Raw genomic sequence first — 25,532 nt, forward strand, 5'->3', positions numbered from 1 at the left:
TCTTTTAGAATGAAAATCAATTAGTACATCTAGAAAATTATTTAATTCAGTTTATAGAATCCATAACTCACCATTGCTTTCTTCTCCAACAAAACAAACTCATCATTGTTTTCTTCTTCAAGATACTTAATAAAACAGAAATAAAAAAAATAAGTAAATAAATAAACAAATAAATAGTAGCACCAAAATAAAGTAAAACCCACCAAAGCAACAGGCAGCTGAACCACCGGTCAGTCACTCATGGCCTCTCCGTTGGCCCTCGTCCTCCTCTTCCTCCTCCACCAACCACTCTTTTCCACCGCCAATGTCCATAAACTCAACCTTCACCGACCCGAGCTCCTTTCCCAACCCACCCCTCAAAATGACGCCGCACCAACTCTCTTCTTCGAAGTAACCAAACCCATAGAACTCCCCAAAACCAAGCCCTGCACCCAGCTCCTTCTCCAGCACGACTTCGGCTACACATACGGCAAAGCTCCAGTCTTTGCTAACTACTCCCCTCCCTCGGAATGCCCATCTCAATCATTTTCCAAAATTGTCCTCGAGTGGAAAGCCACCTGCAAAGGGAGGCAATTTGATCGGATTTTCGGGGTTTGGCTCGGAGGCGTTGAGCTTCTCAGGAGCTGCACGGCTGAGCCGACGCAGAATGGGATTGTTTGGATTGTCGAGAAGGACATCACAAGGTACTATTCTTTGCTTCAGAACGATCAAACACTAGCTGTTTATCTTGGGAATTTGATAGATAAAACGTATACTGGGATTTACCATGTGAATATTAGCATCCTGTTTTACCCTGCTGAGAAGATTTTGAATCATAATTATGAGCAAAAGTTGGGAAATTTGGAAAATTTGAATTCTGGGTACCATTCTTGGGCGGATTTGATCTTGCCCATTTCGAGAAATCTGCCTTTGAATGATGGGTTGTGGTTTGAAATCCAGAATTCGACTGATACACAGTTGAAGGAATTTGAGATTCCGCAGAATGCTTATAGGGCTGTGTTGGAGGTGTATGTTTCATTCCATGAGAACGATGAATCTTGGTATTCAAATGCTCCGAATGAGTACATTGCTGCAAACAATCTTAGCACGCCTGGAAACGGGCCTTTTAGGGAGGTTGTGGTGAGTTTAGATGGTGAGGTTGTTGGTGCAGTCTGGCCGTTTACTGTGATTTTCACTGGAGGGGTCAATCCGCTCCTGTGGAGACCTATTACTGCAATTGGCTCATACGATCTCCCTTCTTATGATATTGAAATCACACCCTTTTTAGGGAAGATATTGGACTGGGAAGAGCCACAAGTTTGGTTTTAATGTTACAAATGCCTTGAACGTTTGGTTCGTTGACGCGAATTTGCATCTTTGGTTGGACAAGCAGAGCACGAAAACTGAAGGAGAGCTTTCGAAGCATAGTAGCTTGCCCCTTGTTGTTTCATTGGTTTCAGATTTCAAGGGTTTAAATGGCACATTTTTGACAAGGGCCCGCAGGTCTGTGTCATCGACTGGATGGGTGAAGTCCTCCTATGGGAATATCACAACTGATTCGATTCAAGACTTCCATTACAGTAATACAATGGTCATGAAGAATGGTGGGGATACGCAGATAGTGAATCAGATCATCCATTTCAACGATACAGTTCAAATCACGCCGCCATCCTCTAGTATTCACTCAGTGTCATCAAACAAAACATTTCCTCTTTACTTGTACACTGACTACTTGGAACAAGCAAATGAAACATATAAGTTGGGTACAAATGTTGAACTGGGATTTACTGAGAAGAAGTCTGCAAGTGCTGGTTCACAATTCTCGAACAGCTCTCTCAGAAATCTGCAGAATGGCGAAGGTTATATGGTTGTAAAAAACAATTTGGTAGTTAGTGGATTGGGGAGTACACAGCAAGTGTATAGATACGATGGTGGGAAGTCCTGTTACTTCAGGAACATAAGCAGCTCAAACTACACCATACTCTATGATAAGGTGAGGTTTACGTGCACCAAAATATCAGAGTCTAATTTGGATTCTGGCTTAAGCAGACTGTGGCCTTTTGGTGCTCAAAGGAACTTTCCTGGTCCCCTATTTACCTGAGAACAACGACGGTGCCTAGCATATTCATATCAACGCATCTTAATGTGCTACAGAAAAGGACGCCCTTGGTAAATTTTAAGGAGGGTTCCTGTTTGTTGGTACCTCAAATAAAAATGTAAGTATTTTGTACTTAATTTTATTTTTGTGGATATTCTTCTAGAATCTAGTTAAGGTATGTACATTAAAATGGTTATGGTTTTGCTTGGAATTGATTGATTTCTGAAAACTGGATCATGTCAACCTGTGTTATCTCAGTATAATCGACGTTCATCTTCTAGAATCTAGTTAAGGTGTTCATATCGATTGAGCTTCTAAAGGCTTGATAAAAAATTTAAAAAAAAATTCTACATTGTCAAATTCGTTCGATAAATGATATCATCCTTTGATTACATAAACTCAGATTCAAAGACTGTTATTCACAAGAAGACCTATAAAGGATCATAAGTAGAGGTTATTGACAAACAAAATGTGTATGTAGGTTGCAGTATTTTGCTGTAGAGGTTTTGACAAACCAAATCTGTACATAGGTTGCAGTATTTTGCTACTTCTGGCACACCGAAATGGTCGAAGCATACCAATTTCTCAAACAAGCATCTGGAAGGTAGACTTTGACAGTGACTTTGTGAAGAGGTCGACAATGTTGTCTAGGGATCAATTTGCTTGACTTAAGTCTTCTGATGTTTTACTGATATGATGAGGCGCAATATGATTTGTGTTGACTTTGTTGATGTATATCATGTCTTGGTTTGATCGATACATGTGGCATAGTCTTCATGGATCGTCATTGAGAGAGATCATTTATCAATTCCACGTTCTATTTCTTTCATATGTATATATAGACCTGTGTACAAGACCTTCATACCACAACACTAAACATTCGACTCAAAACTCAATAGGCAGGTACGGTAGGAAAAAAATACGCAAATGTACTCGGGCAACAAGACAAGTAAAATATTAGCCCACTCTAATATAAATTCCTAGCTCCGCGGTTGAACCCAATATGAGACTTCCAACCCCTTTCTTTGCCGCCCAACGCTTTTTGATACCAGATGTCAAAAGCTGTTATAATCCAACTCCTTAGTCATTGGGAGGGTTTTCAATGGTTTTTTTGAACGCGCTAAAACGAGTTGATTGAGCTTAAGACTAAATTACTTAGGAATGCACTACATAAAATCAGGTGGAGAAACTTCAAAAATGACTAGATGCTATAATATTAGAGAGAACTTTTTAAACGAGACCTTGAAAGTCCTTTATCCAAACATAAAATTAGAGAAACGTGACACAATTTTGGCGGTCTTTTCCTGGTTCTTTCTCCAGTTCGTTCAAGCCAACCGGACTATTTAAGACTAAAAAAGTAGATGAATTACCCTTACAATTTTGAGTGCACTGTAGTTTAGCCTGTCATTTGTACTATCTTTCTAATAGAGATGAGTAGGGGTGGCTTCAAAAAATCGAAAACCGAAAAAAAGGGATCGAACACCGAACCGAAATCGAAAAATCGAAAAAAAATCGAACCGAGTTTCAGATCTTGAAGCGCTTGGCTTCAATGGTGGTTTACACCGTGATGGTCCGATGACGCATGCAACGGTATAGCTAGGATCCTTTAGTCCCAGAGATTAAGGTTTCATGGTTTTGGAGTTTGATTTGTTTAGAGGAAAGTGGGTGAGAGCTCTCAAAGCTCTAGAGAGAGTGAAAGTGTTGAGAGCTTAGAGAGAGAGATAGAGGAACTTCAGAAAAATGGAGAGAAGTGAGAAAGATGAGTGGAAAGAAAGGGAGTGACGTGAGGGAGTGGAGAGTGCATGGGAAATTCCAAGCAAGTTACAAAAAATACTATTATTTCATCTACCTATTGTTAGGGCTATTTAAGTGTAAGGGTGAAGATGCAAAAAATAATTACTGTTTATTAATAGCAATTACTGTTTATTAGATGAATTAAATAGTGGATAGGCTGGGGCCTTTCCCACAGTGGAACCCCACAGTGGAACTGCCCTAAAAAAATTATTTAATTCAGTTTATAGAATCAATAACTCACCGAAGCAACAGACAGCTCGACCACCAGCCAGTCGCTCATGGGCTCTCCGTTGGCCCTCCTCCTCCTCCTCCTCCTCCTCCTCCTCCTTCACCAACCACTCTTTTCTGCCGCCAATGTCCACAAACTCAACCTCCTCCGATCCGAGCTCCTCTCCCAGCCCACCCCTCGAAACGACGCCGCACCAACTCTCTTCTTCGAAGTAACCGAACCCATAGAACTCCCCAAAACCAAGCCCTGCACCCAGCACGTTCTCCAGCACGACTTCGGGTACACATACGGCAAACCTCCGGTCTTTGCTAACTACACCCCTCCCTCCTACTGCCCATCTCAATCATTTTCCAAAATTGTCCTCGAGTGGAAAGCCACCTGCAAAGGGAGGCAATATGATCGGATTTTCGGGGTTTGGCTCGGCGGCGTTGAGATTCTCAGGGGCTGCACGGCTGAGCCGACGCAGAATGGGATTGTTTGGAGTGTCAAGAAGGACGTCACAAGGTACTATTCTTTGCTTCAGAACAATCAAACACTAGCTGTTTTTCTTGGGAATTTGGTAAATGAAACATATACTGGGATTTACCATGTGAATATTAGCATCCATTTTTACCCTGCTGAGAAGAATTTGAATTATAACTATGAGCAAAATTTGGTAAATTTGGATTCTGGGTACCATTCTTGGGCGGATTTGATCTTGCCCATTTCGAGAAATCTGCCTTTGAATGATGGGTTGTGGTTTGAAATCCAGAATTCGACCGATACACAGTTGAAGGAATTTGAGATTCCACAGAATGCTTATAGGGCTGTGTTGGAGGTGTATGTTTCATTTCATGAGAATGATGAGTTTTGGTATTCAAATGTTCCGAATGAGTACATTGCTGCAAACAATCTTAGCGGTACGCCTGGAAACGGGCCTTTTAGGGAGGTTGTGGTGAGTGTAGATGGTGAGGTTGTTGGTGCAGTCTGGCCTTTTACTGTGATTTTCACTGGAGGGGTCAATCCGCTCCTGTGGAGACCTATTACTGCAATTGGCTCGTTCGATCTCCCTTCTTATGATATTGAAATCACTCCCTTTTTAGGGAAGATATTGGATGGGAAGAGCCACAAGTTTGGTTTTAATGTTACAAATGCCTTGAATGTTTGGTATGTTGACGCGAATTTGCATCTTTGGTTAGACAAGCAGAGCACGAAAACTGAAGGAGAGCTTTCAAAGCATAGTAGCTTGCCCCTTGTTGTTTCATTGGTTTCAGATTTCAAGGGTTTAAATGGCACATTTTTGACAATGGCTGGCAGGTCTGTGTCATCGACTGGATGGGTGAAGTCCTCCTATGGGAATGTCACAACTGATGCGATTCAAGACTTCCATTACCGTAATACAATGGTCATGAGGAATGATGGTAATACACAGATAGTGAATCAGACCATCCATTTCAACGATACAGTCAATATCAGGCCGCCATCCTCCAGTATTCACTCAATATCATCAAACAAAACATTTCCTCTTTACTTGTACACTGACTACTTGGAACAAGCAAATGAATCATATACATTCGTTACAAATGTCGAATTGGGATTTATTGAGAAGAAGTCTGCAAGTGCTGGTTCACGATTCTTGAACAGCTCTCTCCGAAATCTGCAGATTGCCGAGGTTATTATCGTTGTAAAAAACAATCTGCTAGTTAGGGGATTGGGGAGTACACAGCAAGTGTATAGATTCGATGGTCCCCAATCTTGTTATTTCAGAAACATAAGCAGCTCAAACTACACCATACTCTATGATAAGGTGAGGCTTACGTGCACCAGTAAACCGGAGTCTAATTTGGATTTTGGCTTAAGCAGGCTGTGGCCTTTTGGTGCTCAAAGGAACTTTCCTGGTCCCGGATTTACTTGAGAACAATGACGGTGCCTAGCTCATTCGTATCGATGCATCTTCATGTGCTGCAGAAAAGGACTCCTTTGGTAAATTTTATGGAGGGTTCGTGTTTGTTGGTACCTCAAATAAAAATGTATATTTGCAATAAAATTAGGAGTTGGATTAATGTCAGACACCATTTGCAATAAAAACCGTTATGTTGTGTAATCCACATGTCACTATTTCATTGGATTTGTGGGTCCCACGTCCAAACCAACAAAATAGTTGACGGAATCTTAACAGAATGATCAAATTGATGTGCGATAATGAATGTTAGTGACGACATATTGATTTTGAAAGTAAGGTACCAAAATGATGATTTTGATTCATTTCAAAAATAATTTGTGATAAAAACCTTACCTTATTCACGATATTGGGCCACATAGAATTCTTCTGGATTCGCTTGAATTGCGACAGTCCACTCTCTCCAACTATATGACACAATGTTTTTCCAAGACATTCCAATTTCTATTTCTCACTTTATTATTTCAATTGATTAATGTATTTATTATTGGAATTAGAAATTTGGTAATATTTCAATCAAGTACTCACTATTTACTAATTCGAAAAACTATTTGCAAATGAAAATTTTAATTTAATACTTCAAATAAAAATGGCTAACTTGACGATTTTCGAACAAATTAAATTAGAATCAAAGATTTTAACTCCAGTTTATTTTTTTTTTTTGGAACAAAAAAATAAAATAGCACAGTCAAAAAATTATTTAATTTAGTTTATAGAATCAATAACTCACCATTGTCTTCTCCAACAAGAAAAACTCACCATTTTTTTCTACTCGAAGAAACTCAATAAAAACAGAAACAAAGAAATATAAATAAATACATAAATAGAGCACCAAAATAAAGCAAAACCCACCGAAGCAACAGACAGCTCGACCACCAATCAGTCACTCATGGGCTCTCCGTTGGCCCTCCTCCTCCTCCTCCTCCTTTACCAACCACTCTTTTCTGCCGCTAATGTCCACAAACTCAACCTCCTCCGATCCGAGCTCCTCTCCCAGCCGATCCCTCGAAACGATGCCGCACCAACTCTCTTCTTCGAAGTAACCAAACCCATAGAACTCCCCAAAACCAAGCCCTGCACCCAGCACGTTCTCCAGCACGACTTCGGGTACACATACGGCAAACCTCCGGTCTTTGCTAACTACACACCTCCCTCCTATTGCCCATCTCAATCATTTTCCAAAATTGTCCTCGAGTGGAAAGCCACCTGCAAAGGGAGACAATATGATCGGATTTTTGGGGTTTGGCTGGGTGGTGTTGAGCTTCTCAGGAGCTGCACGGCTGAGCCGACGCAGAATGGGATTGTTTGGATTGTCGAGAAGGACATCACAAGGTACTATTCTTTGCTTCAGAACAATCAAACACTAGCTGTTTATCTTGGGAATGTGGTAGATAAAACATATACTGGGATTTACCATGTGAATATTAGCATCCATTTTTACCCTGCTGAGAAGAATTTCAATTATAATTATAAGCAAAAGTTGGGAAATTCGGAAGATTTGGATTTTGGGTACCATTCTTGGGCGGATTTGATCTTGCCCATTTCGAGAAGTCTGCCTTTGAATGATGGGTTGTGGTTTGAAATCCAGAATTCGACTGATACGCAGTTGAAGGAATTTGAGATTCCCCAGAATGCTTATAGGGCTGTGTTGGAGGTGTATGTTTCATTTCATGAGAATGATGAGTTTTGGTATTCAAATCCTCCGAATGAGTACATTGCTGCAAACAATCTTAGCGGTACGCCTGGAAACGGGCCTTTTAGGGAGGTTGTGGTGAGTTTAGATGGTGAGGTTGTTGGTGCAGTCTGGCCTTTTACTGTGATTTTCACTGGGGGGGTCAATCCGCTCCTCTGGAGACCAATTACTGCGATTGGCTCGTTCGATCTCCCTTCTTATGATATTGAAATCACTCCCTTTTTAGGGAAGATATTGGATGGGAAGAGCCACAAGTTTGGTTTTAATGTTACAAATGCCTTGAATGTTTGGTATGTTGACGCGAATTTGCATCTTTGGTTGGACAAGCAGAGCACGAAAACTGAAGGACAGCTTTCGAAGCATAGTAGCTTGCCCCTTGTTGTTTCATTGGTTTTAGATTTCAAGGGTTTAAATGGCACATTTTTTACAAGGGCCGGCAGATCCGTGTCATCGACTGGATGGGTGACGTCCTCCTATGGGAATATCACGACTGATGAGATTCAAGACTTCCATTACAGTAATGCAATGGTCATGAAGAATGATGGTAATACGCAGATAGTGAATCAGATCATCCATTTCAATGATACAGTTCATATCAGGCCGCCATCCTCCACTGTTCACTCAATGTCATCAAACAAAATATTTTCTCTGTACTTGTACAGTGACTACTTGGAACAAGCAAATGAGTCATATACATTGGTTACAAATGTCGAATTGGGATTTATTGAGAAGAAGTCTGCAAGTGCTGGTTCACGATTCTCCAACAGCTCTCTCAGAAATCTGCAGAATGCCGAGGGTAATATGGTTGTGAAAAACAATTTAGTAGCTAGTGGATTGGGGAGTACACAGCAAGTGTATAGATTCGATAGTGCCAGATCTTGTTACTTCAGAAACATAAGCAGCTCAAACTACACCATACTCTATGATAAGGTGAGGCTTACGTGCACCAAAAAACCGGAGTCTAATTTGGATTTTGGCTTAAGCATACTGTTGCCTTTTGGTGCTCGAAGTAACTTTCCTGGTCCCCGATTTACTTGGGAACAATGACGGTGCCTAGCTTATTCGTATCGATGCATCTTCATGTGCTGCAGAAAAGGACTCCTTAGGTAAATTTTATGGAGCGTTCGTGTTTGTTGGTACCTTAAATAAAAATGTAAGTATTTTGTACCCGATTTTATTTTTGTGGATGCTCTTCTAGCATCTAGTTAAGGTATCTGCATTAAAATGGTTATGGTTTTACCTGGAGTTGAATGATTTCTGAAAACTGGATCATGTCAACTTGTGTTATCTGCATATGATTCATGGTCACACCCTTAACGGATTTGTCGAACTCATCGTTACCCAAGTGTCCGATACCAAGCCCGTTCCCGGCCTCGCAGTGCATTTTTTCAACTTGCGTGTAAATATCAGGTAATTTTTGTAAATCTAAGTATATGTAATGAAATGAGAGATCTTTTTATGAAAAATATGATGTTTCTTGCACTGCTCAAAAATTTAGAAATTTTATACCAACTTCAAAGCTTTTATAACTCAACTCCTTAGTCATTGTGAGAGTTTTCAATGGTTTTTAGAACGTCTGACTTGAAAGTTTCATGGGCATAGGCTAAATTATTTAGGAATGCACTACATAAGAGAGAACTTTTTAAAACGACACCTTGAAAGTCCTTCGTCCAAACATAGAATTAGAGAAACGTGACACGGTTTTGGCAGTATTTTCCCAGTTCGTTCTCCAGCTCGTTCAAGCCTGCCGAACCTTAAGACTGAAAATGTAGATGAACTACCCTTACAATTTTGAGTGCAATTTGGTTTGGTCTGTCATATTGTTTTAAACTTTTGTTCTTGGTTATATATATATAAGGGGGACAACTGGTGGTAAATTATGGTTTATCCACCCCTTTCGAGAGCCGGGAAGACTTATAGAAGCATTTCAGCGTCCCTGGCCACAAGTCTGGTTTCTACACCTGCAGCGAGTTTCGAACCCAAGACCTTTAATTTTTTGTTTTAAAAAAACATCATAATCCGTCCTTTACCACTAGATCACCAACTTGTGGTTTTTTAAACTTATGTTTATTGGGTTGGGTGGGCGGATCCATTACAGGACCTGGGTGGTCCCAAGACCCTCCGGAAGATCGGAGAAGCATATGTGAAGATCGTTGAGGACCACTCGACTACCCGGTCCCGTGCTGGTTTTGGAACTCCATGAATTTGCAGCACAACACCCAACAGAATTTAGCAAAGAAGAAGAAGGTTTAATATTGTTTTTAATGACCTGGCCTAGACGGTGCCGTTTTGAGCCAGGCCATTCAAAAAATTTAAACTCTTTTTCGTCTACAAACCCGAGGCCCATCCACTTCTCATGCAATTCCCTCTTTTAATTAGCACAAAGCCCCAAATCCACCCATCCAATACAAACCTTACCCCGGAACCCCACCACAATTATTCCACCTCTATCTTTCCATCATCACCTCATTACAATATTGAATTTCAAATAAATTTTATGATTTTGGGCTTATGTGTATTAGATGAAAATATTCATATGATTATTGTGATGTAGTGTATGATTTTTTTTTTTTTTTATAACAATTTGATCATTGTTGGTAAATTTATAGAGAACTTTTATCTATACTTTAAAAATCACATTTTGCACTTCTTGTAAATGTAGATTTCTTTCTCATTTTAGATAGTTTGAAATATAAAATGATATTTGTAGAGTGCAAATAAAAATTTCTAATATATATATATATATATATATATATATATTATGTCTTTGTTAGTCCATATGATTTCTTATTTTGATTAGATCAAACAATCTAATCTTGGAATGTTTCTCTCTAACATCAAATAGTAGTTTGTTGAAAAAAATTCAATGTTATTTTCGTTAAGTTTTTTTTGAAACTTTTACAATTAGGACCACCCAATATTGAAATCTTGAATCCACCACTTTAGGTACTTGCTTCTGGTGGAGCTATCATCTCATCAATCAAATCGCCTTCAATTGTTTTGCACTTTTTGTTTCTCCATTATATTTATGTTTCAAGTTACATTTACATAATGTTTTTTTATTTTTACCCCATATGAAAATTACCATATTGTGAGTATGATATTTATATATAAAAATCACGCATCATAAATTTGATTTCAATAACATTACTGCTACACTAGTGTGACTTAAATATATTGGTAGCAACGCTCTAAGTACTTACTAATTCTGAAGACTTTATGTAAATGAAAAATTAAATTTGATTTTTCAATTAAAAACGGATGATTTTCAAACGAATCGAATCAGAGTCGAGGATTCTAATTCCGCGCTTATTTTTTTTAGATGGAATTTAAATATTACATTTAAGAAATTATTTAATTCAGTTTATAGAATCACCAACTCACCATTGTTTTCTACTCCAAGAAACTTTATAAAATATAAACAAATAAATACAAATAAATAATAGCGCCAAAACGAAGTAAAACCCGCCAAAACAACAGACAGCTCAACCACCGGTGAGTCACTCATGGCCTCTCCGTTGGCCCTCCTCCTCCTCCTCCTCCCCCTCCTCCTCCTCAACCAACCACTCTTTTCTGCCGCCAATGTCCACAAAATCAACCTTCTCCGATCTGAGCTCCTCTCCCAACACAGCCCTCAAAACGCTGCCGCACCAACTCTCTACTTCGAAGTAACCAAACCCATCGAACTCCCCAAAACCAAGCCCTGCACCCAGCACGTTCTCCAGCACGACTTCGGGTACACATACGGCAAACCTCCAGTCTTTGCTAACTACACCCCTCCCTCCTACTGCCCATCTCATTCATTTTCCAAAATTGTCCTCAACTGGAAAGCCACCTGCAGAGGGACGCAATTTGATCGGATTTTCGGGGTTTGGCTCGGCGGCGTTGAGCTTCTCAGGGGCTGCACCGCTGAGCCAACGCAGAATGGGATTGTTTGGAGTGTCAAGAAGGACATCACAAGGTACTATTCTTTGCTTCAGAACAATCAAACACTAGCTGTTTATCTTGGGAATTTGGTAAATGAAAGATATACTGGGATATATCATGTGAATATTAGCATCCATTTTTACCCTGCTGAGAAGAATTTGAATTATAACTGTGAGAAAAATTTGGTAAATTTGGATTCTGGGTACCATTCTTGGGCTGATTTGATCTTGCCCATTTCGAGAAATCTGCCTTTGAATGATGGGTTGTGGTTTGAAATCCAGAATTCGACCGATACACAGTTGAAGGAATTTAAGATGCCGCAGAATGCTTATAGGGCTGTGTTGGAGGTGTATGTTTCATTTCATGAGAATGATGAGTTTTGGTATTCAAATCCTCCGAATGAGTACATTGCTGCAAACAATCTTAGCGGTACGCCTGGAAACGGGCCCTTTAGGGAGGTTGTGGTGAGTTTAGATGGTGAGGTTGTTGGTGCAGTCTGGCCTTTTACTGTAATTTTCACTGGAGGGTTCAATCCCCTCCTGTGGAGTCCTATTACTGCGATTGGCTCGTACAATCTCCCTTCTTATGATATTGAAATCACGCCCTTTTTAGGGAAGATATTGGATGGGAAGAGCCACAAGTTTGGTTTTAGTGTTACAAATGCCTCGAATGTTTGGCTCCTTGACGCGAATTTGCATCTTTGGTTGGACAAGCAGAGCACGAAAACTGAAGGAGAGCTTTCGAAGCATAGTAGCTTGCCCCTTGTTGTTTCATTGGTTTTGGATTTCAAGGGATTTAAATGGCACATTTTTGACAAGGGTCGGCAGGTCTGTGTCATCGACTGGATGGGTGAAGTCCTCCTATGGGAATATCACAACTGATGCAATTCAAGATCTCCATTACAGTAATACAATGGTCATGAAGAATGATGGCAATACGCAGATAGTGAATCAGACCATCCATTTCAACGATACAGTTCATATCAGGCTGCCATCCTCCATTATCCACTCAATGTCATCAAACAAAAAATTTCCTCTTTACTTGTACATTGACTTGTTGGAACAAGCAAAAGAAACATATAAGTACATTACAAACAGTCGAACTGGGATTTATCAAGAAGAAGTCTGCAAGTGCTGATTCCCGATTCTCCAACAGCTCTCTCAGCAATCTGCAGAATGCCGAGGGTACTATCGTTATAAAGAACAGGTCCGTAGTTAGCGGACTGGGGAGTACACAGCAAGTGTATAGATTCGATGGTGGCAAATCCTGTTACTTCAGAAATATAAGCAGCTCAGACGACAACATATCCTACGATAAGGTGGGGTTTACATGCACCAAAAAACCGCAGTCTAATGTGGATTTTGGCTTGAGCAGACTCCGGCCTTTGGGTGCTCAAAGGAACTCTCCTGGTCCCCGATTTACTTGAGAACAACGACGGTGCCTAGCTTACTCGTATCGATGTATCTTCAGGTGATACAGAAAAGGACTCCTCCCGTAAAATTTAAGGAGGGTTCCTGTTTGTTGCTACCTTAAATAAAAATGTATTATGTACTCAATCTTATCTTTGGTGGATGTGTCAATATAATCGACGTTTATGCCGGAAAATGAGAACCACTGATTTCTATGGTGTGAATTCGTATGGCACAGGAATGGATCTAACTGTGCATTATTCCAAATCCTCATACGCAAAGACGAACATTTCAAGATGCAAATGCACGCCATACGAATTCGCGCCATAGATTTCTCCTCTTACAGATGTAGAAATTAAGGTATTCAACAACATTTTTAAACGCTGACAATAGCTCCACCTGTGTGCAGTTCGTTTCTTTAATGCAAACTCCCTCCACGGTAAGCGATCCTCCGATCGTCTTGCCGGGTTGATCTGGCCCTGCTGTTTCGTGTCGTAACCCACGGTGTTCAACGATATTCAGTGCTACAAAATATCGAACATATATGAGAAAAGCTACGAGGCTGTTTTTGTCATATAGGCACGTGAGAGAACGATCTAGTTAAAATATTATAGCATTCCGAAATCGATAACCACGTTTGTATTTTTTGAATACACATGCGATCTTTTAACTCAACTCTTAATTAGAGAGTGCATATGAATGTGGAATATGGATACATAAAATTAGTGTTACTAACCGCAATTTAAAACACTATTTGGATCACAATTTCAAATTTTCTCTATTCAAAAGGTTTTCTTTTTGGTTGAAAAAACAAAGGAGGCTAAAAACAAGAGCCCAAACAAACTTACGCAATAATAAATCTAGACGGGAACATCTCAAGTTGATTCTCACAAATAAAACTAACTGAACAAGAAGAAGGAGAATCAAAATAAAAATTACTCAAGTCTAAATCAAGATTACAGATCGCTAAATTATTCGCCATAAAATTCTTTTCTACGTAGATATGCCAAAACTCGTATGGTACAAAATTTTGAAAGCAAATCACGGCAAGTCAAAACAAGGGGACTCGTCTTAGCTCGTGTTTTACTTTTATCTTGGGCCTTCCTGTATATTTTTTGGTCAAATAGGGCCTCATGGCAGAGCCCAATGTAATATAAATCGTCCACTTTACCGTTGTCCCGTCTCTCTTCATCTCTCTTTCTCTCTCCCTCACTCTCTCTCTCTCTCCATCCATCCGAAATGGGTTTATCCGCTCCGGCCAGGCAATCTCTCTCTCTCTCCATTGCTTCTTGAACTTCAATTCTGACTTTAAATTTGGCATTTGGGCCACTTGGGGCATCCTTAAAACTGAAATTTGGTATGTGCAGTGTGAACAGCTCTCTGGGATGGAAGTCATCGAGCTTGTTCGTGCGGTCAGGGGCAACTTCTACTTCTACTGCTCTCACTGGATTCTCGGCTCCTTCCAAAAGAAAATGCCCCCACAGAAAGGTTTCTGTAACATGCTCTTCCTCTTCTGGTATGCTTCTTTTCCCCCCAACTTTGCAAATATATGTTCTTTTTTTTTTTTTTAAGTCTAATTGTTTGGTTGGTTTTTAGGGATCTTTTTTATATTATGTGATATGGGTTATTGTTGATTTTTGGTTTTCTTTGTGAGTCAATGAGTAATTTCCATTGGGAATATAAGAAAAAAAGAGTAATTTAATTCTCAGTACCCAGATTCTGATTAGTTGCTTCTATTTTGTCATCGAAGATGTAAGGTGTTTTGTGTTCAACATATGAAGTTATAAATGTGTGTTGATACCGAAAAAGAAGATGAATTTAAAAGAATAGAGTCTCTAGAGGGTCGATTTAGGACCGACTGATGAAAGGATCAAAGAAAGGTTTTTGAAGACACTCTTGGTCATGCATCTGTGATGTTGTGAGAGCTCTAAGACTATCCCTGTAATGTGGTGAAAAGAAAAGTCCATCGATATTGAAGCTGCCCTAAAAGTCCATCAGTATTGAAGCTGCCCTAGAATATGTGTTAGCTGTTATATTTGCTAATGCATACTAATAGTTGCAACAAATAATGTTGAGCCGTGTCCTGTAATATTTTCTCTCGTTTGATGTTTAATTTTAGGAACTCTTCTCTGAAGATTTGGTTTCATTGTTATATAAAATGTTTTCATTTTTTGTTTTGTTTTTAAACTCCCCACTTCCTGCTCCCAGATCCACTCTTGGTTAAGGCTGCAAGAGGAGATCCTGTAAGTCGGCCTCCAGCATGGATGATGCGCCAAGCAGGAAGGTATATGGCTGTTTACAGAAAGCTTGCAGAGAAATATCCATCGTTCAGAGAGAGGTCAGAGACAACTGACCTCATTGTGGAAATTTCTTTGCAGCCTTGGGAAGCTTTCCGTCCTGATGGAGTGATTATTTTCTCTGACATACTTACGCCTCTACCTGCATTTGGTGTTCCCTTTGACATAGAGGACGTCAGGGGTCCCTGTTATTCAGTCACCCATCGTCTCTGAAGAGGGCTTGAAGACCTTGCATCCGATTGACTTGGACAAACTACACTTTGTGGGGGAATCCTTAAAGATACTGCGGCGGGAGGTAGCTATTAGACACTTATTACATGCTTGAAAAAGAAGATCGACTTTATTAGATTGTGAATGATCATTACATGTCTTCCTATATTTTCAATGTTCGTACACATGCTTCTCTCAGTTATTCTTTCATTCAGGTTGGTGGGCATGCTGCTGTTTTGGGTTTCGTAGGGGCACCATGGACGATTGCTACATACATAGTAGAAGGGGGTTCAACTTCCACGTATACAAAAATAAAGAGCATGTGCCATACATCACCACATGTATTGAGGGCTCTTCTTTCGCATTTGACTCAGGCAATATCAGACTATATTGTTTTCCAAGTAGAAGCAGGGGCACATTGCATACAAATATTTGATTCATGGGGTGGGCAACTACCACCAGCCATGTGGGATAGCTGGTCGAAGCCTTATATTCAAGAGGTGAGGGAGGAGACATATGCATAAGGAGTAGGGACACATGTTATTAAGTGTCACATATGTATTTTCCTGAATGGAATCCTTTTCACACAGGTGCATATGGAAATTGCTCGTGTGATTTTCTTTATAGGTACATATAAGTTGCTTCCTTTTCCTTCTGCTCACACGTTACTGTTCTTAAATTGCAGATCGTGACTTCAGTAAGGAAAAGATGCCCTAAAACACCACTTGTTCTCTACATTAATGGGAATGGTGGCATTCTTGAGCGCATGAAAGGAACTGGTGTAGACGTGATTGGGCTCGATTGGACGGTAGACATAGCTGATGGTAGAAAACGGTTGGGTAGTGAGATCAGTGTACAGGGAAATGTGGATCCTGCTTACCTATTTTCTCCTCTTCCTTCCTTGACCGAAGAAATTCAAAGGTTTGTTATGGGAACATCTCAAAACTTGCAACTAATTTTATTCAAAACTTTACCTCAATATGAACTTGGACATGTGTGGAACATTGGTTTATGTGATGGTAGAAAACAAATGGGTAGTGAGATCAGTTGTAGACAATTGCCTAAATTTGTACCAGATTGGATTCTCCAACTTCTATGTCTAAAACTAACATTTGGGTAGTATATCACGCTTGTGCTAGTAAGAGGAAAGGGGAGGGGCATGGCAGGGAGTCCATAGGCCCACCTAAAACTAAACAGAAAGAAAAATAACTAGCTTAGCACTTGGGAACTGGTTGGAATTTAATCCTTACCTTAAACATTTACTGGCTCAGATGTTCAATTAAATAAAAGTTTCTTTAAACGATTTGTTAACGTCTACTTTATTCCATATGGATCGTCAAAGGGATTTTAGTGTTTTGATCTTTTGTGGTTTGGTTTCAGTTCTGGATTGTGTATAATTCTGAAATTAACGCAATATTTTCAGGGTGGTGAGGTCTGCTGGGCCAAGGGGACACATTCTCAATCTAGGGCATGGTGTTCTTGTACGGACACCTGAAGAAGCAGTTAAACATTTCTTCGAAGTTGCAAGAAGCTTGAATTATGACACATTTCTTGAAACACAAACACCGAGGGAATTGGTAGTGTAGACTCATCAAATTTTATTTCACAAGCTGGCTTTCGGTTGAGAGTTCACAGCATATTCTTGCAGCAGCATGCTTGGTCTCTCTTTCCGCATGTAGTTGAGGGTTCATCGGAGCTCTAAGGTTCTGACCGTGTTGAAAGGAGAGCTTACGTGTCAGATTCAATTCTTTTTGTAACAACGATATCTGGTATGAATAAATGAATTTCTTTTTGTTGGAAGAAGTTAGTTTTAGCTATCATTTCTCCTACTATCTACATTTGCATATATTGACAGAGTGCTGATCCATTAATTCTACCGATTTGAACAAGTAATCGTTCTCCATTCTCTTTCGTCATACAAAACCAGTATGTTGTAATGTTCTTTGTTAGAATATGCGTCGTCTACGTGCCATCCGTTGTAGTCATCTTATTCGAAGTCTGTCAGTATTTTCTGTTAGCAGTTTGTTTAGGAAGCTGAGAGCTCAATATATAGACAAGGCTACTGTAATGCTGTAGACATCGAAATTTCAGTGAAATAAATGTTAACCAATACAACACTTATTTCACCTATATCATTCTCTCACCTCACCAACAACCTCCACTCATTTCACCTACATCATCCATTTACCTTACCTACAACCTCCACTCATTTCACCTACATCATCCACTTACTTCACCTACAACCTTCACTCACTTCACCTACAACCTCCATTCACTTTACCTACATCATCCACTCACTTCACCAAAAAAATGAATGGTGGTGATTCACTCTCAAAGCCTATAAATAGGCTTCTCCATCAAGAGGAAGGGAACACCAATTCACAAATACATTTCTCTACTCCCAAAATGGAAGAGAATACTCCCCACAAACACACCAAAACCTTGAAGCCTTAAAGTTCTAAAGCTCTCAAGAAAATCCCGAAGGATCAAGAAAGCACTCTTCGTTCTTCGTCAAATCCTCCTTCAAGATCAAGCATCAACGGCCCTTGAAGAACTCCCACCAACTCAAGATCAAGCCCCGACGGCCCCTTGAAGAAAGTGTTCATCATTCATCATCCGTTCATCCTAAGATCAAGCCCCAACGGCCCTTTGGATCAACAACCTCAACAAACCCATACATCCATTCTTCAAGATCAAGCCCAACGCCCCTTGAAGATCCATTCATCAACTGTTCATCCATAGATCAAGCCCCGACGGCCTTTTGGATCAACAACTCATCCACAAACCTACATCCTACGAAGATAGAATCAGAAGATCAAATTACAAAGAGGTTGTAACCCCAAAATCATTAAACACAAAAATATTATTTTGTACACGTATTCTTGTTCTTGTTTCAAGAAATTTCCGTGTTCACAAATGCATCATCATTAAGCAATGAAAAGTTCATCAGGTTTTGCATTTCATCTTGTTGATATGTTTCTCTCTCTCTCTCCCTCTCTCTCTCTCGTGAACATTTCTCTATTCTTCTAAGCGCGCATTTGATTTTTTCCGTTTTTGGATGCAAGATAGTGCTAATCTTCGATTAGGTGCTTAGTTGCCTGATAAACTTCTTATTTCTATCAATTAAAATTTTTTTTCTCGTAACACCCCAGTGGACCACCCAGATTATTTTTGGGACCTAGCAATTGAAAATTTGAGGAGAACAACTTATGTGATAAGGGTAAAAGCCACAATTTTGTCTCAGTGATACAGTGTGCGATTGTAACATAATGCCGTGATGAAGTGTATTCATGTTATAAAAGTTCTTTAAAAAAAATAAAAAAATTGAAAGAGAGAATTTACTGAATGTATGTAAAAAGGGTTATATATTAATTTTAATATGTTAAATTTAATTATGAACAACAAAGTTAATAAAGGGGACAAAGTTGGGTATCAAATATGGAGTAGCATCGCTTTTTTTAACACAATTTTTGACACATTTTTGTGGAGTTTACTCCGTAATGTTTTATACCGATCAAAACCGTCTATCTTTTAGAGCATCATTTATATATCATCTAAAAATTTTGACAAATCCAAAACCATTAAGTGTTTAAGACATTCATTTATAGTGAAGAACATAGACGAATATGGTTCTACAAAGAAACTCTAAACTCTTAATCTAACGGTCATATGATTTCAAATTTTGATGATTTTTAGTAGACATGATCTTTAAATGATGCTTAAAAGATAAATGTTTGGATCATTGAAAACATTATAAAGTATATTTTTTTAACATAGTTCGTTCTCATTTTTTTCGGTTTTCTAGTTCGATTGATTCGTTCGGATTCTTGTCGGTTTGGTTATTTGTTTTTTTTATTTATTAATCCAAAATTGAAAAAAAATTGGAATATGAAGTTGACATCAAAGTCACTTTCATAGTCATCCAATGAAAACCTACAAGTATAATTTACAACAATATTGAAGTGGTACTCTTCAAACTAGAACCATATTCAACACTAACAATGACAAAGTTTCTCTTCTAAGTTCCAACTAGAATATCATGTCTTTAGTCCCCCCCTAAAATCTAAATCTGTAATAAACACTAAAGAACCAACACATTGTTTCCCCTGAGCACACCCCTGCCCTCTCTTTTTATTCCTTTAAATTTCAATCTTAAGACTCAAGACAAACATTGTACATTTCACTTGTGTAGCTAATAAAAATATCATTTACGCACAGTTCCTGCACATTAAATCATCACCTTCCATACTATATTGAGCCTGAAAATAGTGAAACCCTTACCAATATGATATATGGTAATGGGATCTTCTTTAATACTATCCAAAATTTCCAATTTGTATGTTTCGTTGAGAGCAGTTATTCTTTTGTGAGCTTCATCTCTTGAAACTTCTTCTCTTATGAGTGGTAAGTTTCTACCAATGATGCGATCCTACATATCACAAAATAAATGCTCATGAATAGTTTTCAATAGTTTCATGGTTTCAAAACTTTGATACAAACATGATAACTTATACAGAAATTCCACTTACCATCTCCTTGATTCTCTTCAACTCTTTGTCCGTCAAAGGCTCCGTATCAAAATCATAATAGAACCCATTTTCTATCCACGGACCAATTGTCACTTTTGCATCCGGGAAGAGCTTCTGAACAGCCATGGCCATCACGTGTGCACACTGCAGTCAAACACATATAAATAGTTCATCATCATAACAGCAGAAAAGGCGCCATTAATATCAAACTACAAGGAAATTCAGAAAAATATGAACATAGCTCGACCTCAACACTTTATCAAAATACAAAAACCCATGTATCTTCTCACATTCCCAAAAACAGGATGAAAATTTTCCCAGCTTATCTACTGCTGTACACCCATTTTTCCATGTCCTATTCGATCAAATTTCAAATTACCGAAAAGTTATGTTCTTATTTTCTTCATCCTCACTTCCTCATTCTTCACAACAGAATCAGGTGACAATTAGTAACGTAGAATTGAAAATGGTTGATTAAAAGCATCAAACTTTCAAAAAGGGGAAGCTCCTACGAATCTAAAAATTCAAAAAATTCAACAGGAAAGCACCTCCTACTTCAATTTAACATAACACAATCATAAATCCAATCCAATGCAATGAAATTTCAATAAATACCGTGTGTCGAATTCTGATGAGGCTTTCGGAGGACCCGTTGGTTGGAAGCACGACTTTCTCAGGCTTATCAGCTACCTCCATCTGGGCATCCTTCAATTTGTCGTCTTGGGTCGAGAGCTGAGCCTCCGTGGCCATAGCCGAGGAGGTGGAGACTCCATTTCTACCGCCGTAGAGGGACAGAGCCCTGAACTCGGAGCTCAGTGGCGAATCGCAGTCTTTAACTGGGGAAAGCAAAGAAGAGGTCTTTACACGGAGAGACTGAGAGCGGATGAAGAAGACCCTAGGTTTAGGTTTTACGTTTTAGAATTAGGCATAAAACGGTGGCGTTTTAGAATTAGGCATAAAACGATGTCGTTTTGAATACTTCGGTTCGGTTCGGTTCGGTTCGGTTTCTGAGCCCCAGAAACCGAAACCGAACCAGACACTATTCGGTTCGGTTCGGTTTTTTTTTTTTTTCGGTTTTTTCTGTTTCGGTCCGGTTTTTTTCGGTTTTCGGTTTTTCCAACCCACCCCTAATAAAATGAATCTCATAAAAATATGTCAAAAAATGTAAAAAAAAAAAATAGTATCACGCATCTATCTCTTTAAATATAGTGTTAATAAAGTTGATGAGTGAAAATTATTGAATAATTATGTTCCCACTTGGGGAGCCCTGATTATCTTAATCCTGTGTCAGGATGAATGGCAATGGATTTACAAATAATTGGTTGATCTTTTGAAGTTGATATCCAGATCACTAAGTCAATAGTATTGTTTTGTACATTACTATTTTTAATTTACAAAAACCCTAGCTAGTTGGTGGTGTGTCGGTTTTGTGGTCCAAACCTTTTCCTCGTTGGATCGACGCACTTTGAGGTGAGGTGGCGATCTGCAAAGATTTTCCACTCTCTCACTTTAGGATACAACCTACGTGGTGATGGGAGATGAGATGACAGGTTCTGGCATCACCCTCATGGGATGCCTGTTGCCTACGTACAGACTATTGAATGTGTGACTCTGCAATCTGCATGGAAAGACACGCAACCTGGATCCCGGCCGGATCATTTTCCTGAAGATTCTAGAGATCTGATAATCGTGATTGTTTATCGTATATTATATGGTTAGAAATTATTTTAAAATTTAAAATTTAAAACTAAATATAAATAGCATCTAATAAAAACTGACCACACAATGTACGATTATGAATGATCGCGATCACGAAATCTTTAGGATTCCCGATCCTTTTCCTCCTGGTATATACTACTTAGGTTTTGGTGATCTATTTGTTTGAGTTTCCCTAGCTAATTTTTTAAATCCGATTAATAGGTTAATTAGAATTTAGATGTCATATATATATATATATATATGGCCTACACTTATCAAATTTTATCACCAACAATCAAGGGAATATTTGCTAGGAGTATAATTAAAGAGAGTGATTTGCATAGATAATATACGTAATATACATTTTTTTAAATATTTACGGTATTAGTTATTTACACTAAGAAGTAGACGAGTAGATATACTTACACACATGAAAAAAAGTGTTCTCTCTTGTATAATGATTCGACTATGTTGTGTTATTAGATTGTCAATCATATTTAGACTATTAATTATCTATGTAATCTCTATTTGATCTAGGGTTTGTCTAAAATAATGACACTAACCTCTCTTGGAGTTCGATCATCCTTTCATTTGTAAAACAACCATCTCAAAAAAGTTGTGACTTTAAGCTTGTGGGAGTTGCAAATTCTTGTTTGAAGAGGATGTAACTGGAAAAGAAAATAGTGGTGTCTTAATAAAAGTCACTCATTAAGGTGGGATATATTAAGTAATCCCCTCACTCATGAGTGTTGGAGAATCCGTACAGTTTCATCGCTCATCAAAGGAAATGAAACGTTGGCAACCAAGGCGGAAGGCTTTACGAGATGTTGGAATGGATGACTAGATCAGAAAACATATATATGTATGTATGTATACAGAAATTTCAGTACATGATCTCAAGCACAAGTCGTCGTAGACGAAAGAACATTGCACAACACTCCTTGAAAGACATGATGTAATTTGAGAGACTACTGTCATTAATTTTACCATGGACTTGGAGGGTTTTGTGCATGATATTCTAACGCCCATGATGAAATGACTCTAGTTTCTCAAAATTTGTACAATTATTTGTCTCAAAAAGTTTTGTGCAAATTAATATTCTATTGTGCATGTACACACATGAAGAAGAAGCTCATATTAGGGAATGGAGAGTGAAGGAAAGAGAGGGCAGCCCTCGGCCCGATCATCTAATTCGATCTTCACTGAGAAGGAATGTATGATGACATTTTTAATGTCAATAATAACAGTATTATGAATTTCATTAGTACATGCACTACATCATATGAGGGAATGCACATATAGAAAATAGATGCCACAACTCGGTTCATTGAAGTATAAGCTTAGCAAATAGGGTACTGATATTTGGACTTTATTTACTAACCACCTTGCTGACCACGTTATTAATATTAGTGGATTTCATATACATAAGTAGCGTCGATATCTATTAAAGATGTGACCAACAATGTTGTCAAATCTAAATAGCATTATTCTACTAATATATGGACGTGTAATTGTAAATTACTGAATTTTGACCATGGATTTCTTATGTCGTTCAATACCTTTAATGATCCATGATGCAGAAAACATGCTCTAAAAGTTCAAAGCATTTGAGATAAATCATGTTGCAGGAATTGATGCATATCTCTATCCTCAAGTCATTCATCTCATCATCAATATCTCCGAGGTCTTCAAGAACTGATGTTGCTTCAATATAATTATGCCCATAAAGATGAGAACCAGCCATCAATGACCAAGAGCTCTAATGGAACCAGTCATCATCAACATCTACTATGTATCAGATTTCACAGTTGTCAGTACTCATTGTGAAACCAGACTCACCGGTACACCTTCCTTTGACTCGTGATGCACGCAAACAAGTATCAAGATACCCGTTTGCTACCTAATGGCCATCCGTAGATGTGAGGAGGCCGCACAAATACACAACTAGATTGGAATACACTAAAGGACAATAGTAGAGAGCAAGAAGCACTCTTCACCTATCTGAATCCACCAATCAAAAGGGTACGAGATAGAAGAGAACTCCTAATGGAAATCGTCACTAACCTGAAGTGGTCTCAGAGAGCTCATTCCTTTCATTTGTAAAACAACCATCTCAAAGAGGTTGTGACTTTAAGCTTGTGGGAGTTGCAATTATTGTTTGAAGAGGATGTGACTAGAAAAATAACAGGAAAATAGTGGTGTCTTAATAAAAGTCACTAAATTAAGCTGGGATATATTAAGTAATCCCCTCACTCATGAGTGTAGAGAATCTGTACAATTTCATCACTCATCAAAAAGGAAATGAAACGTTGACAACCATACCGAAAGGCTTTACGAGATGTTCAGATGGATGACTAGATCAGAAAACACACACACACACACACACACACATGTGCAGAAATTTCAATACATGATCTAAAGCACAAGTAGGCATAGGCGATAGAACATTGCACAAAACTCTTTTAAGACATGACAATTTGAGAGACTAATGTCATTTTACCATGGACTTGGAGGGTTTTGTATATGATATTCTCACGTCCATGACGAAATGATGATCTAGTTTCTCAAAATCTATTCAATTATTTGTTTCAAGAAGTTTTGTACAAATTAATGTTCTATTGTGCATGTACACACACATGAAGAAGAAGCTTGGTGAGATATTCGATATGATAACGATCATGTTGTGTTGCTAATCCATGTTTTGTATGAAGCAAAAAACCCTTCAGTGAATGAGGAGGCACATATAGTTGCCTAGTTGGTATGAAGCAACCGTCAATGTGCACGGCAAAAGTAAAAGACACTAATTAATTAATAATGTTATTCAAATAGTCATACATGGTGATTGGTCTAGTCGAGTGAGAAAGGCTTTGATGACTCAGGTTTCATTTTAGGGAACGGAGAGTGAAGGAAAGAAAGGGCAACCCTCAGCCCGATCATCCAATTCGATCTTCACTGAGAAGGAGTGCATGATGATTTTTTTTAGCCAATCGTCTAATCCGATCTTCACTAAGGAGTGCATGATGATATTTTTAGCGTCAATAGTAACGGCATCATGAACCTTCATTAGTACATGCGCTACATGATATGAGGGCATGCATATATATATAAAATAGACTTGGATGTCTCAACACGGTTCATATATGAAGTATGAGTTAGCAAATAGGGTGCTGATATTTGGAGTTCATTTAGTAACCACTCTCCTGACCACGTTATTATATTAGTGAATTTTGTAAGTATGGTTGATATCTATTATTATATTAATGAGTTTTATAAGTAGGGTCGATATCTATTAGAGAGGTGGTCAACAATGTTATCAAATCCAAATAGCATTATTCTAGCAACTAAATCATGTTGTAGGAATTGATGCACATCTCTATCCTTAAGTCATTCATCTCGTCATCAATATCTCCGAGGTCTTCAAGAACTGATAAATGTTGCTTCAATGTAATTATGCCCATAAGGATGGGAAACCAGCCATCAGTGACCCAAATCTCTAATGGAGCCAGTCATCATCAACATCTCCTACGTCTCAGATGTCACAGTTGTCAGTACTCATTGTGTAACCAGACTCACCGGTACCCCTTCCTTTGGCTCGCGATGAAGTACTAAAACAAGTATCAAGATACCCATTTGTTATTTTGGGTACCTAATGGCCATCCCTAGATGTGAAGAGGCCACGCCAATACACAGTTAGATAAACAAGTTGGATTAATGCACTAAAGGAGAATAG

The 25,532-nt window shown here is 38.7% G+C and overlaps 5 protein-coding genes and 1 pseudogene across 5 annotated transcripts; 5 read left to right on the forward strand and 1 right to left on the reverse strand.

Annotated features, from left to right (window-relative positions):
- The first annotated feature begins 7 nt into the window (after positions 1-7).
- LOC103926880 (peptide-N4-(N-acetyl-beta-glucosaminyl)asparagine amidase A) lies at positions 8-2,906 on the forward strand. Its single transcript, XM_048585665.1, is given in 3 exon segments — positions 8-1,281; positions 1,283-2,195; positions 2,559-2,906. Coding segments are annotated over 2 exon segments (1,839 nt in total). The 5' UTR covers positions 8-240; the 3' UTR covers positions 2,081-2,195; positions 2,559-2,906.
- Positions 2,907-4,117: 1,211 nt separating this feature from the next.
- On the forward strand, positions 4,118-6,183 carry LOC103926878 (peptide-N4-(N-acetyl-beta-glucosaminyl)asparagine amidase A). Its single transcript, XM_048585558.1, has one exon. It carries the CDS (start codon positions 4,150-4,152, stop codon positions 5,992-5,994), a length of 1,845 nt encoding a protein of 614 aa, XP_048441515.1. The 5' UTR covers positions 4,118-4,149; the 3' UTR covers positions 5,995-6,183.
- Positions 6,184-6,873: 690 nt separating this feature from the next.
- LOC125477979 (peptide-N4-(N-acetyl-beta-glucosaminyl)asparagine amidase A-like) lies at positions 6,874-8,977 on the forward strand. The gene has a single exon (XM_048585557.1). The coding sequence runs from the start codon at positions 6,929-6,931 to the stop codon at positions 8,777-8,779; it is 1,851 nt and encodes a 616-aa protein (XP_048441514.1). The 5' UTR covers positions 6,874-6,928; the 3' UTR covers positions 8,780-8,977.
- Positions 8,978-11,186: 2,209 nt separating this feature from the next.
- Positions 11,187-13,250, forward strand: LOC103926882 (annotated as a pseudogene).
- Positions 13,251-14,184: 934 nt separating this feature from the next.
- Positions 14,185-17,375, forward strand: LOC103926881 (uroporphyrinogen decarboxylase 1, chloroplastic). Its single transcript, XM_009335762.3, is given in 7 exon segments — positions 14,185-14,330; positions 14,436-14,584; positions 15,277-15,548; positions 15,550-15,660; positions 15,791-16,075; positions 16,261-16,496; positions 16,999-17,375. Coding segments are annotated over 7 exon segments (1,239 nt in total). The 5' UTR covers positions 14,185-14,307; the 3' UTR covers positions 17,162-17,375.
- A 2,352-nt stretch (positions 17,376-19,727) lies between these two features.
- LOC103948618 (threonine--tRNA ligase, chloroplastic/mitochondrial 2) lies at positions 19,728-21,010 on the reverse strand. The gene is made up of 3 exons (XM_018646775.2): positions 20,720-21,010; positions 20,105-20,248; positions 19,728-20,004 (listed from the first exon to the last, which is right to left on the reverse strand). The coding sequence occupies exons 1-3, from the start codon at positions 20,852-20,854 to the stop codon at positions 19,804-19,806; spliced, it is 480 nt and encodes a 159-aa protein (XP_018502291.1). The 5' UTR covers positions 20,855-21,010; the 3' UTR covers positions 19,728-19,803.
- Between the last annotated feature and the right edge of the window lie 4,522 nt (positions 21,011-25,532).

This window comes from the organism of the source record quoted next, unplaced genomic scaffold, assembly GCF_019419815.1.
Source record: "Pyrus x bretschneideri cultivar Hongxiangsu unplaced genomic scaffold, Pyrus_bretschneideri_v1 Contig23, whole genome shotgun sequence".
Lineage (NCBI taxonomy): Eukaryota > Viridiplantae > Streptophyta > Magnoliopsida > Rosales > Rosaceae > Pyrus > Pyrus x bretschneideri.

What these genes read in the sequence shown, in the direction of transcription:
- LOC103926878 (XM_048585558.1), top strand. Translation starts at nt 4,150, where the DNA reads ATGGGCTCTCCGTTGGCCCTCCTCCTCCTCCTCCTCCTCCTCCTCCTC.
- LOC125477979 (XM_048585557.1), top strand. Translation starts at nt 6,929, where the DNA reads ATGGGCTCTCCGTTGGCCCTCCTCCTCCTCCTCCTCCTTTACCAACCA.
- LOC103948618 (XM_018646775.2), bottom strand. Translation starts at nt 20,854, where the DNA reads ATGGCCACGGAGGCTCAGCTCTCGACCCAAGACGACAAATTGAAGGAT. An exon ending in TCATCAGAATTCGACACACG is followed by an intron (nt 20,249 to 20,719) that starts GTATTTATTGAA and finishes GTTTGACTGCAG; the next exon opens with TGTGCACACGTGATGGCCAT. An exon ending in TGAAGAGAATCAAGGAGATG is followed by an intron (nt 20,005 to 20,104) that starts GTAAGTGGAATT and finishes TGTGATATGTAG; the next exon opens with GATCGCATCATTGGTAGAAA.